The sequence below is a fragment of the Carcharodon carcharias genome, chromosome 3 (genome assembly GCF_017639515.1).
Source record: "Carcharodon carcharias isolate sCarCar2 chromosome 3, sCarCar2.pri, whole genome shotgun sequence".
NCBI lineage: Eukaryota > Metazoa > Chordata > Chondrichthyes > Lamniformes > Lamnidae > Carcharodon > Carcharodon carcharias.
The window spans coordinates 148,767,962-148,793,119 of NC_054469.1; the positions used below are offsets into that span (position 1 = coordinate 148,767,962).

The 25,158-nt window shown below is 41.5% G+C and overlaps 1 protein-coding gene across 2 annotated transcripts in view; it reads left to right on the forward strand.

Annotated features, from left to right (window-relative positions):
• The window catches only part of tax1bp1b (Tax1 (human T-cell leukemia virus type I) binding protein 1b), a 154,296-nt gene that overhangs the window by 52,503 nt on the left and 76,635 nt on the right, over positions 1-25,158 (forward strand). For both annotated transcript variants that reach the window (XM_041183743.1, XM_041183745.1), the window contains exons 5-8: positions 690-848; positions 11,246-11,394; positions 14,244-14,334; positions 15,860-16,045. In XM_041183743.1, the coding sequence (XP_041039677.1) occupies positions 690-848; positions 11,246-11,394; positions 14,244-14,334; positions 15,860-16,045 (585 nt within the window). The remainder of the gene's footprint in view (positions 1-689; positions 849-11,245; positions 11,395-14,243; positions 14,335-15,859; positions 16,046-25,158) is intronic.

The following is a 25,158-nucleotide window of genomic DNA, read 5'->3' on the forward strand; positions in this document are numbered from 1 at the left end:
GTTAGGTACATCTGGAGACTGGCGCACTGCTTCATTGCTGTAAAAACACATGTTGGCATTAAAACCTTTTTGGTCTCTGCTCAACATTTCACAGGTGTGAAGAATGTATCGGCTGTGTGGTCAAATGCCTGTATGCTAAACTAGCATGATTTACTTTCAGTAACAGCTAACCAGAGATGGATGCTTTGATACCCATTTAGAACATGAGATTAACAAAGCTGTTCTGGAACAGTAACTCTGGATATCCTGCCTCTATATATCTCTTCTGACCAACTCTATATTCTGCCATAATTCTTGTAACTAAAATATGTGATTAAGTTGAAAATCGTGTTCATTTTTAACCTGTTACTGACCAACCAATATGTGGTTTTGGGCATGTTTTAGAATCTGCTGAGTTAGTTGGAAGCCAGAGATGACCAGATAATAGTTGACAGCAGCTGTGGCGATCGATTGAATTTTAATGTACTATAACCATCACAGCGGGATACCATTTGTATCAATAAGAATGCTATAAGAAAATAGTTCACAAGAAATCATTCTTAAAATTAGCCAAGAAATGTCAAAGCTGTCGTCATTTGATTTTCAGTCCCGATTGCAAAGTTTGGATTTCTGTTTGAATTTCTCTTTCAACACTGAAATTAGCTTTTTGATGCAATATTATAAATTGGACTTCTAATTTATGTATTCAGCAAAGGATTGAAGTGCTACTAAAGGAAAAAGAGGAGCTGTTGAAAACTAAATCTGGACTTGAAGAAGAAACTGTCCAATTAGGTGAGCGCCTGGAAAAATTTGAAAAAGAAATTCATCATGAGAAAGAAGTCTGTGACCAAATAAAAAAGGATTACAAGGTATGAATTTCAAATGAGTTTTAGAGTCTAATTGTGTGTTTGTTGCACTTTGAATTGGAAAGAAAGTCTCAGGAGTTAATTTTCTATTGTGTACTATTTCCGTTTTCTATCTGAAAAATGTGGTAATAAGTATTTTTATTATATCTCATAAAATACTGTTACCTATGAGGTGGATGCCCAACTTATCTGTTGGCTTCTGACCTGAGCAGCCTTGATGAAGCTGTTCCTAGAGAAGGGCTGAGCAGTTTTGTGGACTCCAGCGGAGGTGGTTCTTTACACTGGCCTGGGAGTCAAGCTGCATTTTTCCAATTCCAGAAAGCTTTCCAGCTACTGAGTGTAGAGCAGCAGATATATTCCACATTATTTCTGGGTTGGATATCTCTGGATTGAGTTATGGACCAATCCTGAACCACAATACCTCTTTGAAGTGAGCAAAGTTACTCAATAATGTCAAGGCCCTCGCATATATCTGCTATGTCTTAGCCTGTCAAACAAATTGAGTACTTTTGCAACAAGCATATCTTGTCTTGGCTGATATTTATCCCTCCACCGTCGTCATTAAAACAGATTATCTGGTTATTATTACATTGCTGTTGGGATCTTGTGGTGCACAAATTAGTTGCCTCACTTCCTGCATTTGCAGCTCTATTACATTTCAATAAAGTACATGATTAACTGTGAAACGCTTTGGCATGTCCTGAAATTGTGATAAGTGTTGTACGCATACAAGTCTTTTTTTCTTTAACCCATTGCCATATCTTTTCAAGCAAATAGGAAAGTTCTTGGATCAAAAAGTGCATTGCCCACTTAAGATGTTACTTTCTTTTTTAAGTTCTTGATAAATGTTTTCCAGTTGATGTGCCAGATTTTTAAAATCATTTTTAATTTTTAACCCTGAAAGTGCACAACTCAATAGTAACGGATTTCTGAGTAATGAAAGTTGCTAACTGGTTGCATGTCTTTAAAACTAAATTGGAATGTTTGAAGTTGAAGCAATAATTTTATTTTGAAGGAATGACTTGAAGTACAACTATTCCTTTTATTAAAAATTACCTTTCAGCATAAAATGCTTATTTTGCATTCCAATTCATTCACTTTAAAACCACAGAACAAAAATGCCATGAAAACCCAGCAGAGTAGTTTTACACTGCCCTTTGAACAATTGAATATCTCTTGTATTACACTGAAGCAACTTAATAGTTATCATTTATAGCAGATAAATAAGGCACCCTGTTGTCAAAGTTGAAATAAGTGAATTTGCATGAACTAAATCACCTAAGTACATATTTATAACTAACTTATAGTTAGTGTTATTAATGTGGTACAAGCACTTTGTGGCTTGTCCTTCTAATTGTTATATTTTTCACATAGATAAAAACTAGGCATAATCTTTCAAGCAGATGGCTTCTTTCAAGAACTCAATGGTCTGAATAGTTTGAAGCATTTCTAAAGTATATTAATTTTTTTGGATACATAACTAAGTTAGTCACGTTCCATTGGTAATGTTTTAAGTTTTTTTAAAAAGTGGTTAACAAATGTCAGTGTTCCTGATTTTTGGCTTGCAGCCTCAATATAGTTCCTTTTAGACAATACTTTCCCTTGATCTCAGTATGGTAAAATTAAAGATGTGGTTCCAAGTATAAAAGCAGCTGGTGAATTTTGGTAATGACTCTTGTTGGACTCCTGAAGAAGTAGTGTTTATTTCCATAATCGCTCCATTCTACAGAATACCATCTGTTGCTAGGAAGGAGGATAAAGGCCAAGAGGAAGGAAGAGAAAGGGAAAGGTGGTATTTTAAGAGGGAAAAAATTATTTTAAAAAAATTTTGTTGACTTAACTCCTTCCAGGTGTTTGCTGTTGAATCTTCTACTTTGAAAGTGGTCCAAACATCTCTGGCTTTAGCCCAGCAACAGGAACCTTCAACAGTATTTGCCCAATCACATTTTCTCCCATACTCCCTTCACCCTACCCATCATATTGACAACATGGACATGTCCAGGTGCAGACATTGCTCAGTAACTCCATCTCTTTATCTCTGTCCGTCCCTAATTGCCCATGAGAAGATGGTGACCCACTGCCTTGAACCACTGTAGTCCACATTGGTGTAGCTTCACCCACAATACTCTTAGGAAGGGAGATCGAGAATTTTGACCCAGCGACAGTGAAGGAATGGCAATATTGTTCCAAGTTGGGATGGCCTGTGGCTTGGAGGGGAACTTGCAGGTGATGGTGTTCCCATACCTCTGCTGCCCTTAAATTTCTTAGTGGTAGAGATTGCAGGTTTGGAAGGTACTGTCAAAGGAGGCTTGGTGAGTTGCTGCCATGAATCTTGTAGATCATACACACCACTGCCACTGTGTGTTGGTGGTGGAGGGAGTGAATATTGAAGGTGGTAGATGGGATGACAATCAGGTGGGCTTATTTGTCCTTAATGATGTTGAGTTTCTTGTGTTGTTGAAGCTGTATTCATCCAGGCAAGTGGAGGGTATTCCATCACACTCCTGACTTGTGCCTTGCAGATGGTGAGCAGGCTTTAAGGAGTCAGGAGGCAAGTTACTCTGCACAGAATTCCCAGCCTCTGACCTGCTCTTGTAGCCACAATATTTAAACAGCTGGTTCAGTTAAATTTTGGGCCAATAGTAACCCCCAGGATGTTCATAATGGAGGATTCAGTGATGGTGATGTCATTGAATGTCACGGGGAGAGGTTGGATTTATCTATTTGGAGATGGTCATTGCCTGGCATCTGTGTGGCATGAATATTACTTGCCAGTCACCAGCCCAAGCCTGAATGTTGTCATGCTGCATATGGGCATCATCTGCTTCAGCACCTGAAGAGTCTCAAATGGTGCTGAACATTATGCAATCATCAGTGAACGACCCCACTTCTGACTTTATAATAGAGAGAAGATCATTGATGAAGCAGTTGAAGATGGCTGGGCCTAGGACAGTACCTTGAGGAACACCTGCAATGATGTCCTGGGACTGAGATGATTGACCTCCAGGAACCATAACCATCTTCCTTTGTGCTAGGCGTGACTCCAACTATAGGAGAGTTTTCCACCTGATTTCCATTGACTCTAGTTTTTCCTGGGCTCCTTGATGCCACACTTGGTCAAATGCCTTGATGCCTAGGGCAGTCACTCTCACCTCACCTCTGGAGCTCAACTCTCTGTCCATGTTTGGACCAAGGCTGTAATGAGGTCACGAGCTGAGTGGCCCTGGCAGAACCCAAACTCAGAGTCAGTGAGAGGTTATTGCTGAATAAGTGCCATTTGATAGCACTGTTGACAACACGTTCCATCACTTTGCTGATGATCGAGATTAGACTGATGGGCCAGTAATTGGCCGGGTTGGATTTGTCCTACTTTATGTGGAAAGGCCATATCTGGGCAATTTTCCACATTGCCTGGTAGAGGCCAATGTTGTAGCTGTACTGGAAAGCTTGGCTAAGGCTGCAGCAAATTCTGGAGTACAAATCTTCAGTACTATTGCCAGAATGTTGTCAGGACCCACAGCCGTATTCATTGCTTTCATCAATTCTTTGATATCACATGAAATGAATCAAATTGGCTGAACTGGCATCTGTGATGCTGGGGACCTCTGGGAGGCCAAGATGGATCATCATTTGGCACTTGTGGCTGAAGATGGTTACAACTGTTTCAGTCTTGTCTTTTGATGTGCTGGGCTCCCCCAGCATTGAGGAGGGAGATATTTGTGGAGCCGCCTCTTCCAGTGAGTTGTTTAATTGTCCACTATTCACGAATGGATGTGACAGGACTGTAGAGCTTAGATCTGATCCATTGGTTGTGGAATCGCTTAGCTCTGTCTATTGCATGCTGCTTCCACTATTTGGCATGCAAGAAGTCCTGCTTTGTAGCTTCATCAGGTTGACACTGATCCTGGCATGCCCTCCTGCACTCTTCGTGAAATGAGGTTTAATCCTTTGGCTTGACAGTAATGGTAGAGTGGGGTGTATGCTAGGCCATGAGGTTACATATTGTGGTTGTATACAAGTCTGCTGTTGATGGCCCTCATGGATGCCCAGTTTTGAGCTGCTAGATCTGTTTGAAATCTACCCCATTTGGCACTGTGGTAGTGCCACACAACATGAGGAACAGTATCCTCAATTTTCAAATTGTCTTGTACATTCTAGTATTACAGCTTTATTTGAACAGCTTGTTGCTGGCACAGCTAGTTCTGCAGCACAAATCTTCAGCTGTAGCTGGGATATTGCCAGGACTCATAGCCTTTGCAGTATCCAGTGCCTTCAGATTTTTTTTGAGATCACCCATATCGAATCTTATTGTCTGAAACCTGGCAGCTGTGATAGTGGGACCTCGGGAGGAGTTTGAGTTAGATCATCCAGTTGGCACTTCTGCCTGAGATTGTTGCAAATCATGCACATGTTGCAGTCAAGCCAGTCATTGAGTATGGGGATGCTTATGGAGCTTCCGCCTCCTGCTAGTTGTTTAATTGTCTATCATTCACAAGTGGATGTGGCACAACTGCGGACCTTTAATGCTGATCTGTTGGTTATGAAATCGCTTAACTCTGACTATCGCATACTGCTTCAGCTGTTTAGCATACCTATAGTGCTATGTATTAGTTTCACTTGGTTGGCATGCTTTTAGATATGACTGATGCTGTTCTTATTCTGCATTTATTGAACCAGGGTTGGTCCCGTGGCTTGATGGTGCTTGTAGAGTGAGGGATATGCTGGACAAGGAGGTTGCAGATTTTGGTGGAATAAAATTGTGCTGATGCGGATGGTTCTTAGTGCTTCGTGGATACCCATTTTAGATCTGCTAGACCTACCTAAATCGATTCCCATTTAGCATTGTGGTAGTCCCGCACAACAAAACACAACACAATAGGTAATGCCCTCATTGTGAAGACAGGACTTTGGCTGTACAGGACTATATGGTAGTCATTCCTGTTGCCATGAACAGATGTAACTGAAACAGGTAGACTTTTGAGGACGAGGTCAAGTATGTTTTCTGTCATTGGTTCTTTCATCACCTGCAGCAGGCCCAGTCTAACAACTATGTTCTTCAAAATTTTTCCAGCTTGGACAGTAGTGGTGCCACTGAGTTGGTGTTGGCTTTGAAGCTCCCCATCCAGTGTATATTCTATGTCCTTACTCCTCTCTGTGCTTCTTCCATGTTGTTATCAACACGTGGGAGTACTGATTCATCAGCTGAGATAGGTGTAATTCAGCAGGAGTTTCCTTGTCCATTTTTGACCTGATGCTGTGAGACTTCATAGGGCCTATAGTCAATGTTGAAGACTCCCAGGGCAATTCCCTCCTAACTGTATACTACTGTGCTGCCATCCCTGGTGGGTCTGTCCTGCTGGTGGGGCAGACTATACCAAGAATGGTGATGAAGGAGCCTAGGACATAGACTGAAAAGTATGATTCTGCAAGTATGACTTTGTCAGGCTGTTGCTTGACTAGTTTGTGAGACAGCTCTCCCAATTTTGGCACAAGTCCCCAGATGTTAGTGAGGAAGACTTTGCAGGGTTGACTGGACAGGGTGTGGTGTTGTCACTTCTGGTGCCTGGATCTATGCTGGGTGGTCCATTGGTTTTATTCTTCTTATATTTAAGGAAGGATATACTTGCAGTCGGGGCAGTACTATGAATGAGACAGCTGCCCTACAACAAGAAGCTGAGTTAATTGATCTATACTCTCATGTTTAGAAGGATGAGAGGTGATCTTATGGAAACGTACAAGATTCTGAAGGGGCTTGTCTGAGAGATTGTTTCCCCTGGCTAGGGAATCTAGAACACAGAAGCACAGTCTCAGAATGTAGAGCTGATGATTTAGAACTGAGATGAAGAGAAATTTCTTTACTCAAAGGGTTGTGAATCTTTGAATTCTCTACCCCAGAGTGTTGTGGCTGTTCCATCATGGAATATGGGAAGCGGGCAGGAAAGTGGAGTTCAGAAAGAAGATAACCACGATCATATTGAATGGTGGAGCAGGCTCGAGGGACAATATGGCCGTCCCCTCCTCTTTCTTATGAAACTTACCATAACCCTTGCTAAGCTGTTCCGGTACAGCTACAACGCTGGTATCTAATCACAAGATAGGAAATTACTCTGGTGCACTGTTCACAAAAAGCAGCACAAATGCCACCTGGCAAATTAACACCCATCAACCAACTCCATGTCATGAGGAAAGTGATACAGGAGTCCTCATTAGTGATATCAAGCAGCACTTACCCACCAGGAGCTCCTGCTCAGAGGCCCAGTTTGAATTCTGTCAGGATCACTTGGTGCAAACTTCATTACAGCCTCAGGTCAAACAGGGACATAAGCTGAATTCCAGAGGTGAGATGAGAGTGACTATCTTTGACATCAAGATAGAATTTGACTGTGTGGGGCATGCAGAAGCACTAAATCTAAAACTAGTGCAGGTCAGAAGGAAAACATCAGTGGCATATGAGGTACAAAAGGAAACGGTTTCCAATAACCACAGCCGTTCATCTCAACCCAAGGATATTGTTGCGTGAGTTCTTCAGGGCACATCCCAGGCCAGCAATCTTCAGCAGTTTCATCAGTGGCATTCTCACCATCATTAGGTCGGATGTTGGGCTCTTTCGTGTTGATTGCACAATGTTCCAGTTGCAATTCTTCAGCTGCTACATGTGAGTATGGACTGCTTCATTAAGACAACATAATTTATATGGTGGCTCTAACATAGTTGAACACCCCAGGGCTCTTCACAGGAGCCTTATCTAACAAAATTTGGCACCAAGCCACAAAAGGTGCTCTTAAAATAGGTGGCCAAAAGCTTGGTCAATGAGGGAAGTCACAAGGACCCTCTTAAAGGAAGAGGAGGAGGGAGAGTTGTTGGAGGTTTTTGGAGGGAATTCCAGAGCATATGGCCTTGATAGCAGAAGGCACTGCTGCCAATGCTGGGGCAATAAGAATTGGAGATGGGAAATAGGGTCAGCATTGGAGGAGAGGAGAGTTATCGGAGCGTTGTAGGGCTGGAGCAGGTCACACAGATAGCGAGGGATGAGCCATGGAGGAATTTGAAAACAGGAATGAGAATTTTAAAATTGAGGAATTGTTGGATCAGAGCTATTGTATGTCAACAAGCACAAGAACAGTGGTAAATGGAATTGGTGCAAGTTAGGATCTGGACAGCAGAATTTTGAGTGACCTCAAGTTTACAGAATGGGAGACCGGCCAGTAAAATCTAGAGTTACAAAGGTGTGGATGAAAGTTTCCTCCAACTAAATATTAGAAAGCCACTGTTTCTGGTTTCCACCACAAATTCCATTCCCTAGCTGCTGACACCATCCCTCTCCCTGACTACTGTCTCAGGCTGTTTGCAACCTTGAGGCCATAATTGACCCTGAGATGAGCTCCCAACCCCATATTTATGCAATTAATTGGATTGCCTCTTTCCACTTCTGTAACATTATCCAACTCTACCGCTGCCTCAGCTTCTATGCTGAACCTTCATCCTTGCCATTGTTATCTTTAGGCTTGATTATTCCAATGCACTCCGGGCTGGCCTCCCAGATTCTATCCTCTTAAGTTTGAGCTGCCTATGCCCTTACTCGCACCAAGTCTTGTTCATCCTGTGCTTGCTCAGCTGCCATAGCTCCCAGTTAATTAATACCTCAATTTTAAAATTCACATTCTCATTATCAAATCTACCCTTAGTCTGGCCCCTCTCTATCTCTATAAACCTCATCCATCCGCACAACTCTCCCAAGATATCTAATTCTGTCCTCTTGAGAATTCCCTGTTTTAGTCGTCCTAGCATCCGTGGCCCTGCTTTCAGCTGCTTAGGCCTGGAGCTCTGGAATTCTTTCCCTAAAAGCCTCCACCACCTTACTGTTTGCTTTTATAAGACATCTCTCTAAACCTACCTTTTTGACAAGCTTTTGGCCATCTGCCCTAATATTACTTTATGTGGATTGGTGTCATGTTTTAATTTATAAATCTCCAATGCAGTGTTTTTGAATGTTTTACCACATTAAAGATGCTACATAAATACAAGCTGTTGTTGTTGTAGTATTGGTGGAGCTGCGAAAACACTCTAAGCTCAATACCATCCAAAGCAAAGATTATTGGCATCTCATCCAGTCAGCTAAACACTGGTGTGTTGTGGTTGCAGTGTGTATTATCTGAAGGGCGCAATTTGCTATTGCTCTTGGCAGCATCTCCCTAACCTGTGACTCCACCATCTATAAGGACTAGGGCAGCAAGTGCATGAAAATAGTCACCACATCCTTCACCCAAGTCATATACCATCTTCAATGGGACATCATTCGTTCATTGCTGAGTCAAAATCCAGTAACTCCCGACCGAACAGCATTGTAGAAGAATCTTCACCATACAAACTGCAGCAGCTCAAGAAGACGTCTCACTATAATTTTATCACAGCAGTTAGGGTTGGGCAATAAATTCTGCCCTTGCCAGAGACAGTCACAGCTGAAGAATTAATATAATAAAAGCCACTGGCTGTTGTATACCATGACAGCCACTGCAGTGAATGTTTTTAATATACTGCTTAGAAATAGGTAAAACTAACTGCAAAAATTTCACTTTTTGAAATTTGTAGTTATAAGTAATGGGTATCTTGGAGTGTGCAAGCTTTTATTTTTAACTACTTTAAGGGACAAAATTATCTCCTAATAGAGTCAGAAGCTGCTTTATCTAGCCCTTGATTTTCAAAGAATTGAAGAGCCTTCCAATATAACTATGATCTGCCTGCTAAAGTATGTTTCTGAATTGATGGTAAAACCAACTAAGTTACTTACCTGTTTGGGTTTGATTTACTTTTGCAAGCAGAACCAAATTATTCTGGTTCAGGCTGTTTTTAAAACATAGTTCGTTTGGAGCATTTTCATCTGAATTGAGAATTTTATCCAAATGTGGCAAACTTTTAAGGATTTTACTAACTACAGTTATATTTATTTGACATGTAATTGGAAGTAAAAGTGGAAATCTCTGTCAGTTGATGAAAGATGCTAAAATCTTGGGTCAAGTTGACAAATACAGCCGTTGAAGCTTTCATCTTCCTCTGACACTTCATGAATCATCAGAGTTAACATGGCCAATATTTCAAGCAAGCTCAGTGAAAGGGCAGAAATGCAGGCTTACAATAAATGGCCACATTGACCCTGTTAAGTTCTTGAAATGACATTCTGGAATATTGGCGGCTTTCTGCTGCTGCAAGTTTGACTCAATGTTTGCAGCAGCAAGACATTCGAGACCCTAAGTTTTTATTTCCATAGCTGTGCCAGAAATGCTAATGAGTTCAGAGCATTTTCAGCTTGTGATCCAAGGGCATGTTTCTGATATGAAGAAAGCAATTTCAGATGTAAGCTTTTGATGGCAGTTGCTGTAGCTGGTGACTTTGATCATTTCAACAATGGTATTGTTACAGTATTTTTACCACATTTAATTATGTGTTTCTTGACATATCTTTTTAGGTTGCTTATATTTAGGTTTATTCAGTTTTGTTGTATATTGAAGTTGTACACCTTTAAAGCATACATCGTGCTTCTAACATATATCTTGTGGATCATCCGTCACATTTATTAATCAAAACTTAAGTTTTCAAGATTTTTTTTTAAAGTCTAAAAGTTTGATATTGCTGTTACAAGCTTTAATGCTGTTACCTTTGATATTCTTTTAACACTATAATATGCAAATCATCATTCTGATTGTTTTAACTGAACAACCTATAAATTGCCACTGACTTATGTTTAAAAATTATTTAGAAAGTGTAAAAATTTTATTTTTTGCAGAATAGGAAGAAAGAAAATTTATAATTCCTGTCTGACTTTGCCAAAGGTGAAGCATCTCTTCTGCAGCTTTTGGCACAGTTGACCACTCCATTATCCTACAGTGCCTTTCCACAGTTGTCCAGCTGGATGGGACTGCTTTCACCTGGTTTCATTCTTGTCAATCATAACCAGAGCATCACTTGCAATGGTTCCTCTTCCTATTCCACACTTTCACCTCTGGTGCTCCCCAAGGATCTCTCCTTGGCCCCCTCCTATTTCTTATCTACATGTTGTCCCTTGGTGACATCATGTGAAAGCACAGTGTTAGTTTTCACATGTATGTTGACAACTTCCCAGCCCTACCTCACTACCATCTCCTTTGATTCCTCCGGTGTTGCTAAATTATCAACTGCTTATCTGTCATTTGTTACTGCATGAGCAGAAATTTCTTCAAATTAAATATTGGGAAGACTGAAGCCATTATTTTTGATTCCCGTTCCAAACTCCATTCCCTAGCAACATTTGGAAGTTTCCATCAATTAAGTAAGCCTGTGTAGTTAAATTCAAATAAGTGAGAGTATTTGCTATGCCTTGTTTAAGTCTCTTGTTAATAGGATTTTTTAAAAATTTGTGTAACTAGGATCTCTTCCAGTGTTCAGAAGCTTCAAAAGTTGAGAAAGAAGACATTGAGAAAAAGTATAAAGAAGCTGCTGCAAAAATTACTCAACTTGAAGAAGACATAGTGACTGCTAATGAGAAAGCCATTGCAAAGGAAACTGAATTAGACAGGTATGAAAACATTTCATGTATCATGGAGTTACTTTCCCATCAAGGTTGATAATTATTGGAACAACTTGTGATTTGCCATGGGTGGTTAGTTTTATTCCCCTCTAGCATACCAGCATGTCCCCATAATTAAAAATTCAATATCATCAGCATGACATTCTCTTACCCTGCCAACTCCATATTGCTGTTGCTTTTCATACTCTCTTTCCTGGCAGCATCCTTCTCTAGATAGTTTTTATTTTCAAGACATATTGCCCGATAATGGCTAGGGTGAGGTGGTAATAACTATCCTTGATATCATGGCAGCGTTTGACTAAGTGTGGCATCAAAGAGCCTGAGCATAACTTAAGTCACTGGGAAATGGGGGGAAAACTCTTCATAGACTGAGACATACCCAGCACAAAAGGAGATGTTTCTGGTTGTTAGAGTCCAATAATTTCAAACCCAGGGTTTGACTTCAAGAGTTCCTCAGTAGTATTCTAGGCTCAACCACCTTCAGTTGCCTCACCAATGGGGGGGATGCACGCTGATAATTGCGGTGTTTGGTACTATTTGCAACTCCGCAGATATGAAACAGTGCCCACATGCAGCAAGACTTGGATAGCATTCTGGCCTGGGCTGGTAAGCGACATGTAACATTCACACCACACACATCTCCAACAAGGGAGAGAACCTGACCATCTCCATTCAATGGCATTACCATCACTGAATTCTCCACCAACATAGTGGGAGTTACATTAACTAGAAACCTAACTGAACCAGCCAAATAAATACAGTGGCTGCAATAGCAGATCAGAGGCTGGGAATTCTGTGGCAAGCAACTCACTTAATGACCCCCACATCCTGTCCTCCATCTAAAAGGCACAATTCAGGGATGTGATGAAATGTTCTTCACTCTGGGTGCAGCCCCAACAGCACTCACGAAGCTCAACAGTGCCTGCTTGATTGGCAACCATCGATTACTTTAAGTATTTGCTCCCTTCACCACCGTGGCCTCAGTTTATACTACCTACAAGATGCATTGCAGGAACTCACCAAGGCTCTTTCCACCTCTGCCAGCTGGAGGAACAAGGGCAGCAGACCCATGGGAACAGCACCACCTCTAAGTTCCCATTCAAGTCACATGTAATTTTGACTTTTTCACAGTCACTGGGTCAAGAGCCTGAAACTCACTCCCTAACAGCACTGTGGGAATATCTAAAACACATGGACTGCAGCAATTCAGGAAGGGGCTCACCACCACCATCTCAAGGGTAATTAGCATGGGCAATAAACACTGGCCTCTCCAGTGATGCTCACATCTCACGAAGGAATAAAAAAATTCATGACCAATACCAAGTTTTTTAATCCTTTGCTATTATGGGTACTGAACCATAGCAGAGGTAAGTTTCAATCAAATTGAGCAGAAAGGACTCAAAAGTATGTATGTGTTGTGGTGACATGGGATGGGAAGGGAAAAAAGAAATTCACACAGAATATTGGCAAAAGGAATGATGAAAGTTAAATGAAAATCTTGAGGGAGAAGAATTATGGGGAAAATGTGAAGTATGAAAACTGAATATAATCCAAGTATGAAAATAAAATACAGAAATAAATGAGATGGAGAAGCAGTAGTATTTCTTCAATGATTTTCTTTCTATGTGATCAAAATAAGTGACTAAAAGGTTATTTTAGTTCACTGCCTTGAAAGCTCATTAGTTGAAACAAAACTCGAGTGTTGTATGGAGTAGAAATCCTAATCTTTTCAAAAAATTAGCGGTATTGAGTCGAAATTGATGATTTTACTTCAGAGGTTCGAAGTTACATGTAAAACATCTGAAGTTGTTCACTCTTCAGTGTAGCACAACAGAAAATATTGAAATGCCGGGTTCATAAAAAAAATCCCAAGGCCTTTTCTGATTAGCTCAGATAAAGAACTTAATGAAGGTTGATTTATTTGCTTTATAAAGCCTACAGAACACCAACCAATCCAAACATTGCAATTTGAGCCAATCACATTGTTAGTTTATTTTTTCAAAATAGTTTGGAATGCTGTTCTGATTTCTGTTGAATTTGCAACAAATAAATAATGATTAATATATATTAATCAGTATTAAACATGTACCCAGAATATAGTTAAGTTTATTCCCTGAAAGATACTTTCCTGAAAAGACTGGTCTCAGCTCACCCTCTGTGGTCTACGCTTCAACTCTGTTTCAGTCCAGAATTCAAAATTATTTGCATCTTAAGGAAATTTAACTACTACTTGACAAAATTGTACTAGAGATATTGTTTGTGAAATCCATGTTGGCTAATATAAGTCATACTGTTATCTCATGTGGTCAAGCGATATACTGCATTAGTGAACTTGCTGTACTACAAAAATAGCCAAATTACTGTGACTCTTAGGCTATAATGCGCAATGGGTCTGACAGCTGCCTGTTGTGCTGCAAAATTCATTGGAAAAATAAAGACAACTTGTCATTTTACCACTTTTGCAGGAAGTATCTTGACAGATTTTTAAAAACAAGGTGCTAAAATGTAATGTAATGCAAGTTAACAATAAAACACAACAGACTTTTCTTGCGTATGTTTTATGCATTTCAAAGTCTAGAGTTCTGACTTCAGTTAGTTAACTTTTCTTGAAATTTGTTTAAAATTATTATTTTGTAAAACTCTGAATTTGTGTTATGCTAGAGTGTTGAAGACCCATGCTCTGAAGCACTGCCTAAGGACAAGTTTTTATTTTTTGGAATAAAAATAGTGCTAAGGTTTGGTAAATCAGAACCTTTTAGTTCAGTGTTATATTTAGATGTCAATTATATTTTCTTGAGGTTTATGTTCTCGTTTAAAATGTAAAATTGTTTCCCCAGCATAAAGCACAAACTGAGAAGACTAATTGTTGAAAAAGAACAACTGGAATTGCAGCTAAAGAATGAAAAGGATGAAAAAGAGCTATACAAGGTAATAGGTTTAATAGCTTTAGGCTCCTTGTCATAAAATTTGTGTCACAGATACAATGACCATGCAGACAGGAAAGGCCAATTCCTTGCTTACTCTGTAGAAAATTAAGAAGCCAGTCTTGGCATCCCACTATTATGTCTCTAAGGTAATTTCCTGATAATAAACCCTGACCATATCAACCTGATGTTCAAAATTTTTGCACAGCCCAAGACATGAAATAGGAGATCCTGAAAGTTCTGGATGTGTTCCTAGCTCCACATTGTTTCTCCCCCTCCTGACTTCACCATGCACTTGGAGACAAATGGACTTCACATCTTACTGGAAAGCATCCTGAAAGCAGTAAAGTTAACTCAAGTGGTTAAAGTTCTGGGCTGTGGTAGGTACCGAGAGGAACGTTTACAAGAATTGACTTCTGTACCTCTGGATATTTTCAGAGTAACCCAATGCATATGTAGAGAATTTCCCTCTTTAGAAAAATCAATAATCCTAGTCAATATACCTACCAAAGGCTTATTTCTGTAATGAACTCTGATTAAACTTCTGAACAAAAATAGCCGCACACAAAGACCACAATCGTAGAATTGGCTAATTCTGACCATATAGGTAATTTCAATACGCGCTAATCATCGCTGTACATGACATGCAACTCTGATAAAACAATATCCTCAGAAGTCTTTATTTTGGACGTGAGAAATTTCAGATGCTGAGTGGGAAAATGGCCACCATAAAACTTCTCAAATCATTTTTGAATGATTTGTTTGAACATCTATAATTGGTCATTTGAAAAATATTTTTCATATCATTACAGTTGCAGCAATGTTGTACAATTGAAAGGTAGTTGTACAACACACCAGAAGTTGGCATCAGTAGCATTAGCACCACAGAATCTTGAAATTACATAACTCTAAGCCAATCTCAGGCTCCAAGTAGTTCCAGTGAAAGGTCATCTAAGCAGTTGTAATTGCTAATCTCTAATTATGCCAGCTATTTTTATATTAACTATTACAGATGTGCCTTATCAAGATTTTGTGTGAATTTAATACCTGATTGAGTAGATGATTAAGCTCCCTAAAAGTCTCCACCTCCCTATTCCTCTCTCCTAATTCAGGATACCAATTCAGCTTTTAGTCACCCAATCTAATAACTCTTTATGGGGCTCAGTGTCAGATCTTCTCATTCAGTTTTCAAATGTCATTTTATTCTTTTACTTCCAAATAAATACCAAACCTGTATATCAAATAATATTCAGAGGTTTCTTTTATGCTTATAACATAAACATGCAGATTTTGTGCTGCACTAGCTTCCAGGAAGGTATTCAAGTCTTAATATGTCTCTTGACCATTCTCACTTCAAATCCATTAATTCTGTTTCAAAACCATCTTAGAAACAGTCACTTTTGGTGTATAGCATGATGCTGCTCTTCACATTTAATTTAGGTTTTAAATGCTCAACTGTTATATATTTGATTTCTACTAGCCATCTAACCAAATAATTAACTTTTATAACTAATTGTAATTATTTGCAGGTTCATGCAAAGAATACAGAAATTGAAAACACAAAGCTGGTTACTGAGATGCAGTCTTTTAAAAACCTAGATGCAAGTAAAGAGAACATGCTGGCCCATTTCAAGGAAGAAGTGGGAAGACTACAGCAATGTTTGTCAGAAAAAGAAAAATTGCAAAAGGAACTGTTAGTTAATTCTTCTAACATGGTAAGAAATGTTAATTGAAAAGATTAAACTTTTAAAATAACATCAGTACGTCATGAAGCTTCTTGAGGTGCCTCAACCATCAATACATTATTTATCAGTATCATTTCAAATTTCTACCACCTGTTTTGTCATACTCATTGTTTTATGTCTCGGAAGCATTTTATGTTAGTACGAGTGCTTGAGTCATACACTATATTTATTTGTTTTGTTACAGTATTTTGTTATGCACATGATTGGTAGTTTATTTGTACATGTAGAAAGTTAATGTTTATCTACTTGGCTCATGGGGTGAATGCACCATCTGATGCAATATATAGCTCTACAGATTGGATAGTACAAAGATAATGCCATTGTCTATACTGGAGTTAGTTTCATTATCAATGGGCTGGGAAGGTAGGAAATTGCTGCTCCTGATTGTTGTTCATCTATCTGTTAGAAATGGCACATCTGGAGTGAAGATATAATTAGTCTTGAATGATATGTGCTTCATAGTTGAGAGAGCTTGACACTGCTGTCTCTACATGAAGATTAACCATTTATGCAAGGTGCTACTGATGGCTTTTGAGTTGGACCCCTATGAGAATCAGTATCTTAAGCTGTATTTTTTTTGAGCAAGAAAGCAAGGAAGCAATAGGGGACAAAAATAACCCCAGCCACATGTTCATCTGTTGGTAAATCTCAGCAAAAATGTAATGTCGAGAAAAAGCAACAACTGATCATTAAATTCTGGGAAGATCGAACCCATTGTCTTCAGTCCCCAATACAAACGCTGCTTCATAGCCACTGACTCCACCCCCTGTCCTGGCAGCTGTCAGAGGCTGAATCAGACTTTTCGCAACCTGGATGTCACATTAGACCCCAGGATGAGCTTACAACCATATAACCACGCCATCACTAAGACTGCCTATTCCTACCTCCAAAACATCTCCTGACTCAAGCCCGCTCAGCTTATCTGCTGAAACCCTCAGCCATGCCTTTGGACTTGACCCTTCCAGTGTACTCCTGGCTGACCTCTCTCATTTTACTCTCTAAACTTGAGGTCATCCAAAACTCTTCTGCCCATTTCATAACCTGCAACACATCCTGTTCACCTGTAACTCTGTGCTTTTTGATGTACATTGACTCCTCGATTGGCAATGCCTCAATTTTAAAATTCCCATTCTTGTCTTCAAATCCTCCAGTGCCTCACCTCTCCTCTCCTTTCTAGTCTTACAACCCTCTGCGATATCTACACTCCTCTAATTCTGGCCTATTGAACATCCCCAATTTTAATCACTCCACCAGTCTTCAGCTACCTGGGCCCTAAGTTCTGGAATTCCTCCTTAACTTCCTCTACCTCATTTTCCTTCTTCAAGATGCTCCTTAAACAGCTTTTGGTCAACTGCCCTAATATCTTGTTATGTAGCTCAGTGCCCATATTTTGATTTATATTGCCCCTGTAAAGTGCCTTGGAGCACTTAATTACAGTAAATATGCAAGATAAATATGTATTGTTCATGTAAAGCAATGTTTTGAGAATTTCTACTGCTCAAAATCGAAGCAAAGTTTTTGAAGGCCAATTTGAATTCTTGAAATCATTGTGTACCATTCTGAAGCTGTAGAGGCAATTCAAAAGGAAGATTTTATTCCAAATGAAGCTAACAAAGTAGAAGTGATTGTGATTAGAAGAGCATGATTAGTACAGGAGTATTCTGACCAAGAGCTAAGCTGTATTGCCCAGCATGCGACAGTCATGAGCAGCTGTTGTTTAAGGGGATTTTTGGTTAGTTCTACACAGTTCTGGAATTGGGTATATTATTTGTTGTACTTAAAATCTCACAAGTTTTTACCATTCTTGTTTAGTTTTTGCTTCATAACACATCCTTGGCTTTGAGTAGCTAATGCTTCATTTTCTTCACAAGAGATTATATGATTTTTTTCTTCTTTGTTCATGAGATGTGGGCATTGCTAGCAGTACCAGCATTTATTGCCCACCCCTAATTGCCCTTAAGAATGGGATGGTAAGCTACAGCCTTCAACTATTGCAGCTTGCATGATGTAGGTGTACCCACAATGCAGTTAGGGAGGGATTTCCAGAATTTTAACTCAGATGAAGAAAGAGATAAATTTTCAAGTCTGAATGGTGTGTGTCTGGGACGGGAACTTGCAGGTGGTAGTGTTTCTATGTGCCTGACCCCCTTGTCATTCTTGGTGGTAAAAATTGCAGGTTTGGAAGGTGCTTTCAAGCGAGCCTTGGCGGGTTGTTTAGTTGCTTCTTGTAGATGGTATCCACTGTTGCTACGGTGCATGGGGAGAATGATTGTTTAAGATGGTGGATGGGATGCCAGCTGCTTTTTCTAGGATGGTGTTTTGAATTTACCTCATACTTTAAAATTCTTGAATTTTGTTGAAGCTGTACTCATCCAGGCAAGTTGAGAGTATTCCATCACAACCCTGCCTTGTGCCTTGTAGATGGTGGAGAGGCTTTGGAGAGTTAGGTGGCCAGCTAATTGCCATTGAATTCCTGTCTTTGACCTGTGCTTGCAGCCACAGTATTTGTGATTGGTTCAGTTAAGTTTCTGGTCAATGGTATGTCCGAAAATCTTGACAGTGGGGGATTCTTTGGTTGTAATGCCATCAAACAGCCAGGCTAAATTTATTTCCTACTTGATGGGTTCGCGTACTGGGGCATACATCATCAGTGAGATGCCATGTCAGAGTTGCCCTGGAATAGCTTGCTTGGGGGAGAGGCTACTTCTCTTGCTGTAAGGAGGATGCTGCCAGGACCCATAGTCCCAGTGCACTTAGCTGATGCTTCTTGTCATGTGGCACAAACTAAAGTGATTGACACTGGTATCTATGATGGCAGAAAGTCCCCGGAAGAGGTTAAGTAGAATTGTCCACTTCTGCCTGAAGATATTTGCTGAGCTTTGCATGCACACATGAGCTTTTTCCTTGCACTCAGCTGGAGTATTGCACCCGGTACTGTTTGCCATGTTTTGGGAAGGATTTGGAGACATTGGAAAGAGTGCAGAAACAATTCACGAGAATGGTTCCAGGGATGAGAAGCTTCAATTATGTAGATAGACTGGAGTAGTTAGGACAGTTTTTCTTGGAGAAGAGAAGGCTGAAAGGAGATCTGATAGATATTTTCAAAATCATGAGGGATCTGGACAGTGTAGAAAGGCAGAAACTATTCCCACTCATGAAAGGGTCAAGAACACGAGGGCACAGATTTAAAGTAATTGGAAAAAGAAGCAAAAGCAATATGAGAGAGAACTTTCTAACAGTGGGTGGCTAGGGTGTGGAATATCTTTACCATCACCAGTGTCATAACAGTGTTCCAGTCCAAAGTGTGTCAACATTTACACAACATTAACCACCTCATACACCACTGAGTGAACTAATAAACCTCTTCTTGCTAAAGAGATCAAAGAATTGCATTCAAAACACATTACATAAGTATTCAACATATTCCAACAAATGATACCATCATAAGATTAAGCAGTGAGGGATTTCAATGTATATATTAATCCACAGTCTGAACCATTTTGGCACATGTAGTTATTGTATCACAATATTTCAGTATTAGCTAATAAATCCAATCTGTTTCCTTACACATGAGCATACAAATTAGGAGCAAGAGTAGGCCCTTTTTCCCATCAAGCCTGCTCTGCCATTCAGTTAGATCACAACCGATCTGATTGTGGCCTGAACTCCACATTCCACCCAATCCCAATAACCTTTGACTCCCTTGTCAGTCAAAAATCTATTTACCTCTTCTTTAAAATATTCATTGACCGTGCCTCCACTGTGCTCTGGGGAAGACAGTTTCAAAGACTCATGACCTCCTGAGTGAAACAGTTATTATCTCCTTCTTAAATGGGAGACTCCTTATTTTTAAAACAATGTCCCCTAGTTCGAGTCTCTCCCACAAGGGGAAACATCGTTTCAGCGCTCACCCTGTCAAGTCCTCTCAGGATCTTTGTGTTTCAATAAGGTCACATCTTAACCTTCTAAACTCCAATGGGTACAGGCCCGGCCTGTCCAACCTTTCCTCGTAAGCTAACACCCCCATCCCAGGTATCATGCGAGTTAACCTTCTCTGAACTGGTTCTAAAGCATTTATATCCTTTCTTAAATATGGAGACCTAAACTGTACACAGTACCTAGAAGTGCTCTCACCAATGTTTTGTACAACTGTAGCAAAACATCCCTGCTTTTATATTCCATTCCCCTTGCAATAAACGACAACATTCCATTTACCTTCCTGATAACTTGCTGGAACTGCATACTAACTTCCTGATTCATGTACCAAGACATCCAGACCCCTCTCTACTTCGAGTTCTGTAATCTCTCTCCATTTAAGGAATGTGCTGCTTTTCTCTCCTACCTGCCAAAATGCACATGTTCACATTTTCCCACATTATACTCCACCTGCCAGTTTTTGCCCACTTACTTAACCTATCTATGTCCCTTTGCAGACTCCTTATGTCCTCTTTACAACTTACTTTCCTACCTAGTTTTGTATCATCAGCATATTTAGCAACAGTACATTTGGTCCATTCATTCAAATCATTTATATAAATTGTAAATAATTGAGACCCCAGCAGTGATCCCAGTGGCACTCCACTCATACACCCTTGCAACCTGAAAAGGACCCATTTAAGCCTACTCTCTGCTTCCTGTTAACTAACCAGTCCTCTATCCATGCTAATATGTTATGCCCTATACATAGTATCCTAAGCTTTAATGTCATACCTTGTCAAATGCCATCTAGAAATCTAAGTACTACACAGGTCCTCCTTTATCCACAGTGCTTATTACTTCCTCAAAGGACTCTAATAAATTTGTCAAACATGATTTTCCTTTCATGAAGCCATGTTGACTCTGCTTGGTTGCATTGAGATTTTCCACATGCGTTGCTATAACCTCAAGCTAAAAACAAAAAACTGCGGATGCTGGAAATCCAAAACAAAAACAGAATTACCTGGAAAAACTCAGCAGATCTAGCAGCATTGATGGAGAAGAAAAGAGTTGACATTCGAGTCCTCATGACCCTTCAACAGAACTGAGTGAATCTTAGGAGAGGGGTGAAATATAAGCTGGTTTAATGTGGTGGGGGGGTGGGGAGAAGTGGGGGGGGGGGGGGGGTTGGTGGTGTGGTTGTAGGGACAAGCAAGCAGTGATAGGAGCAGATAATCAAAAGATGTCACAGACAAAAGAACACAGAGGTGTTGAAGGTGGTGAAATTATCTAAACGAATGTGCTAATTAAGAATGGATGGTAGGGCACTCAAGGTACAGCTATAGTGGGGGTGGGGTGGAAAAGCGAGCAGGGCATAAAAGATTTAAAAATAATGGAAATATGTGGGAAAAAAAAAATCTATATAAGTTATTGGAAAAAACAAAAGGAAGGGAGAAGAAACAGAAGGGGGGTGGGGATGGAGGAGGGAGTTCAAGATCTTAAGTTGTTGAATTCAATATTCAATCTGGAAGGCTGTAAAGTGCCTAGTCGGAAGATGAGGTGCTGTTCCTCCAGTTTGCGATGGGCTTCACTGGAACAATGCAGCAAGCCAAGGACAGACATATGGGCAAGAGAGCAGGGTGGATTGTAAAAATGGCAAGCGACAGGGAGGTTTGGGTCATTCTTGCAGACAGACCGCAGGTGTTCTGCAAAGCGGTCGCCCAGTTTACGTTTGGTCTCTCCAATGTAGAGGAGACCGCATTGGGAGCAACGAATGCAGTAGACTAAGTTGGGGGAAATGCAAGTGAAATGCTGCTTCACTTGAAAGAAGTGTTTGGGCCCTTGGACGGTGAGGAGAGAAGAAGTGAAGGGGCAGGTGTTGCATCTTTTGCGTGGGCAAGGGGAGGTGCCATAGGTGGGGGTTGAGGAGTAGGGGGTGATGGAGGAGTGGACCAGGGTGTCCCAGAGGGAACGATCCCTACGCAAAGCCGCCGGGGGGATGAAGGGAAGATGTGTTTGGTGGTGGCATCATGCTGGAGTTGGCACAAATGGCGGAGGATGATCCTTTGATTGCGGAGGCTGGTGGGGTGATAAGTGAGGACAAGGGGGACCCTATTACGTTTCTGGGAGGTAGGAGAAGGCGTGAGGGCGGATGCGCGGGAGATGGGCCGGACACGGTTGAGGGCCCTGTCAACGACCGTGGGTGGAAAACCTCGGCTAAGGAAGTAGGAGGACATGTCAGAGGAACTGTTTTTGAAGGTAGCATCATCAGAACAGATGCGACGGAGGCAAAGGAACTGAGAGAATGGAATGGAGTCCTTACAGGAAGCAGGGTGTGAGGAGCTGTAGTCGAGGTAGCTGTGGGAGTCGGTAGGCTTGTAATGGATATTGGTGGACAGTCTATCACCAGAGATTGAGACAGAGAGATCAAGGAAGGGAAGGGAAGTGTCAGAGATGGACCATGTGAAAATGATGGAGAGGTGAGATTGGAAGCAAAATTAATAAATTTTTCCAAGTCCCAACGCGAGCATGAAGCAGCACCAAAGTAATCATCGATGTACCGGAGAAAGAGTTGTGAAAGGGGGCCGGAGTAGGAGTGGAACAAGGAATGTTCCACGTACCCCATAAAGAGACAGGCATAGCTGGGGCCCATGCGGGTACCCATAGCCATACCTTTTAGTTGGAGGAAGTGAGAGGAGTTGAAGGAGAAATTGTTCAGCGTGAGAACAAGTTCAGCCAGACGGAGGAGAGTATTGGTAGATGGGGATTGTTTGGGCCTCTGTTCGAGGAAGAAGCTAAGGGCCCTCAGACCATCCTTTTACCCAACTCCAATATTCTCCCTCCACCTGGACCCCTCCCTCTGGATTCTTACCTTCTCTTGAACTTTTCATTGAGAACTGTCGGCGCGACATTAGTCGTCTCAATTTCTCTGCTCCTCTCACCCATTCTAATCTGTCTCTCTGAACTTACTGCAACTCCGTTCTCTCAGGTCCAACCCCAACATTGTCATCAAACCCGCTGACAAGGGTGGTGCTGTTGTTGTCTGGCGCACTGACCTCTACCTTGCGGAGGCTGAGCGTCAACTCGCAGACACTTCCTCCTACCTCTCCCTGGACCATGACCCCACCACTGAACATCAAGCCATTGTTTCCAGGACTGTCACTGACCTCATCTCCTCTAGAGATCTTCCACCCACAGCTTCCAACCTGATAGTCGCCCAACCTCGGACGGCCTGCTTCTACCTCCTACCCAAAATCCACAAACAGAACTGTCCCGGTAAACCAATCGTGTCAGCTTGCTCCTGCCCCACGGAACTCATTTCTCATTATCTTGACTCACTTCTCTCTCCCCTTGTCCAGTCCCTTCCCACCTACATCCGTGATTCCTCTGACACCTTACGTCACATCAACAATTTCCAGTTCCCTGGCCCCAACCGCTTCCTCTTCACCATGGACGTCCAATCCCTCTACACCTCCATCCCCCACCAGAATGGTCTGAGGGCCCTTAGCTTCTTCCTCGAACAGAGGCCCAAACAATCCCCATCCACCACTACTCTCCTCCGTCTGGCTGAACTTGTTCCCACACTAAACAATTTCTCCTTCAACTCCTCTCACTTCCTCCAAATAAAAGGTGTGGCTGTGGGTACCCGCATGGGCCCCAGTTATGCCTGTCTCTTTATGGGGTATGTGGAACATTCCTTGTTCCAGTCCTACTCCCCTTCCATAACTCTTTCACCGGTACATCAATGATTACTTCAGTGCTGCTTCATGCTCTCGTTGGGACTTGGAAAAATTTATTAATTTTGCTTCCAATCTCCACCCTTCCATCATTTTCACATGGTCCATCTCTGACACTTCCCTTCCCTTCCTTGACCTCTCTGTCTCAATCTCTGGTGATAGACTGTCCACCAATATCCATTACAAGCCTACCGACTCCCACAGCTACCTCGACTACAGCTCCTCACACCCTGCTTCCTGTAAGGACTCCATTCCATTCTCTCAGTTCCTTTGCCTCCGTCGCATCTGTTCTGATGATGCTACCTTCAAAAACAGTTCCTCTGACATGTCCTCCTTCTTCCTTAACCGAGGTTTTCCACCCACGGTCGTTGACAACCTCAACCGTGTCCGGCCCATCTCCCGCGCGTCCGCCCTCACACCTTCTCCTCCCTCCCAGAAACATGATAGGGTCCCCCTTGTCCTCACTTATCACCCCACCAGCCTCCGCATTCAAAGGATCATCCTCCGCCATTTCCGCCAACTCCAGCATGATGCCACCACCAAACACATCTTCCCTTCACCCTCCCTAGCGGCATTCCGTAGGGATCGTTCCCTCCAGGACAACCTAGTCCACTCCTCCATCACCCCCTACTCCTCAACCCCCACCTGTAGCACCTCCCCATGCCCACACAAAAGATGCAACACCTGCCCCTTCACTTCTTCTCTCCTCACCGTCCAAGGGCCCAAACACTTCTTTCAAGTGAAGCAGCATTTCACTTGCATTTCCCCCAACTTAGTCTACTGCATTCTTGCTCCCAATGTGGTCTCCTCTACATTGGAGAGACCAAACGTAAACTGGGCGACCGCTTTGCAGAACACCTGCGGTCTGTCCGCAAGAATGACCCAAACCTCCCTGTCTCTTGCCATTTTTGGGCTGCAGTCAATGTGATGGTGATGTAGCAAAAAAAAAATCACATGATTTACCATCTTAAACAATAAATAAGCTCAACAACATGATGTGGAAATTGCGACATTGCAAATGCATGTGGTTGGGTCCCTTGTTCTTTTGAAATGTTATGGTTATTTTTATGAATTGACTAATCTTGTATTTCACTTTGAAAATAATTCTTGACTGAAGATAAAAACTGTGGGCAGCCTTCTATGCCTCTCACAGCATCTTTGGAAGGGTCTTTTAAGGTATACATTGCTGTCTCCTTGTGAATGGCAACACTCCACCCTGCTCTCTTGCCCACATGTCGGTCCTTGGCTTGCTGCATTGTTCCAGTGAAGCCCAATGCAAACTGGAGGAACAGCACCTCATCTTCCGACTAGGCACTTTACAACCTTCCGGACTGAATATTGAATTCAACAACTTTAGATCTTGAACTCCCTCCTCCATCCCCACCCCCTTTCTGTTTCTTCCCCCTTCCTTTTGTTTTTTCCCCAATAATT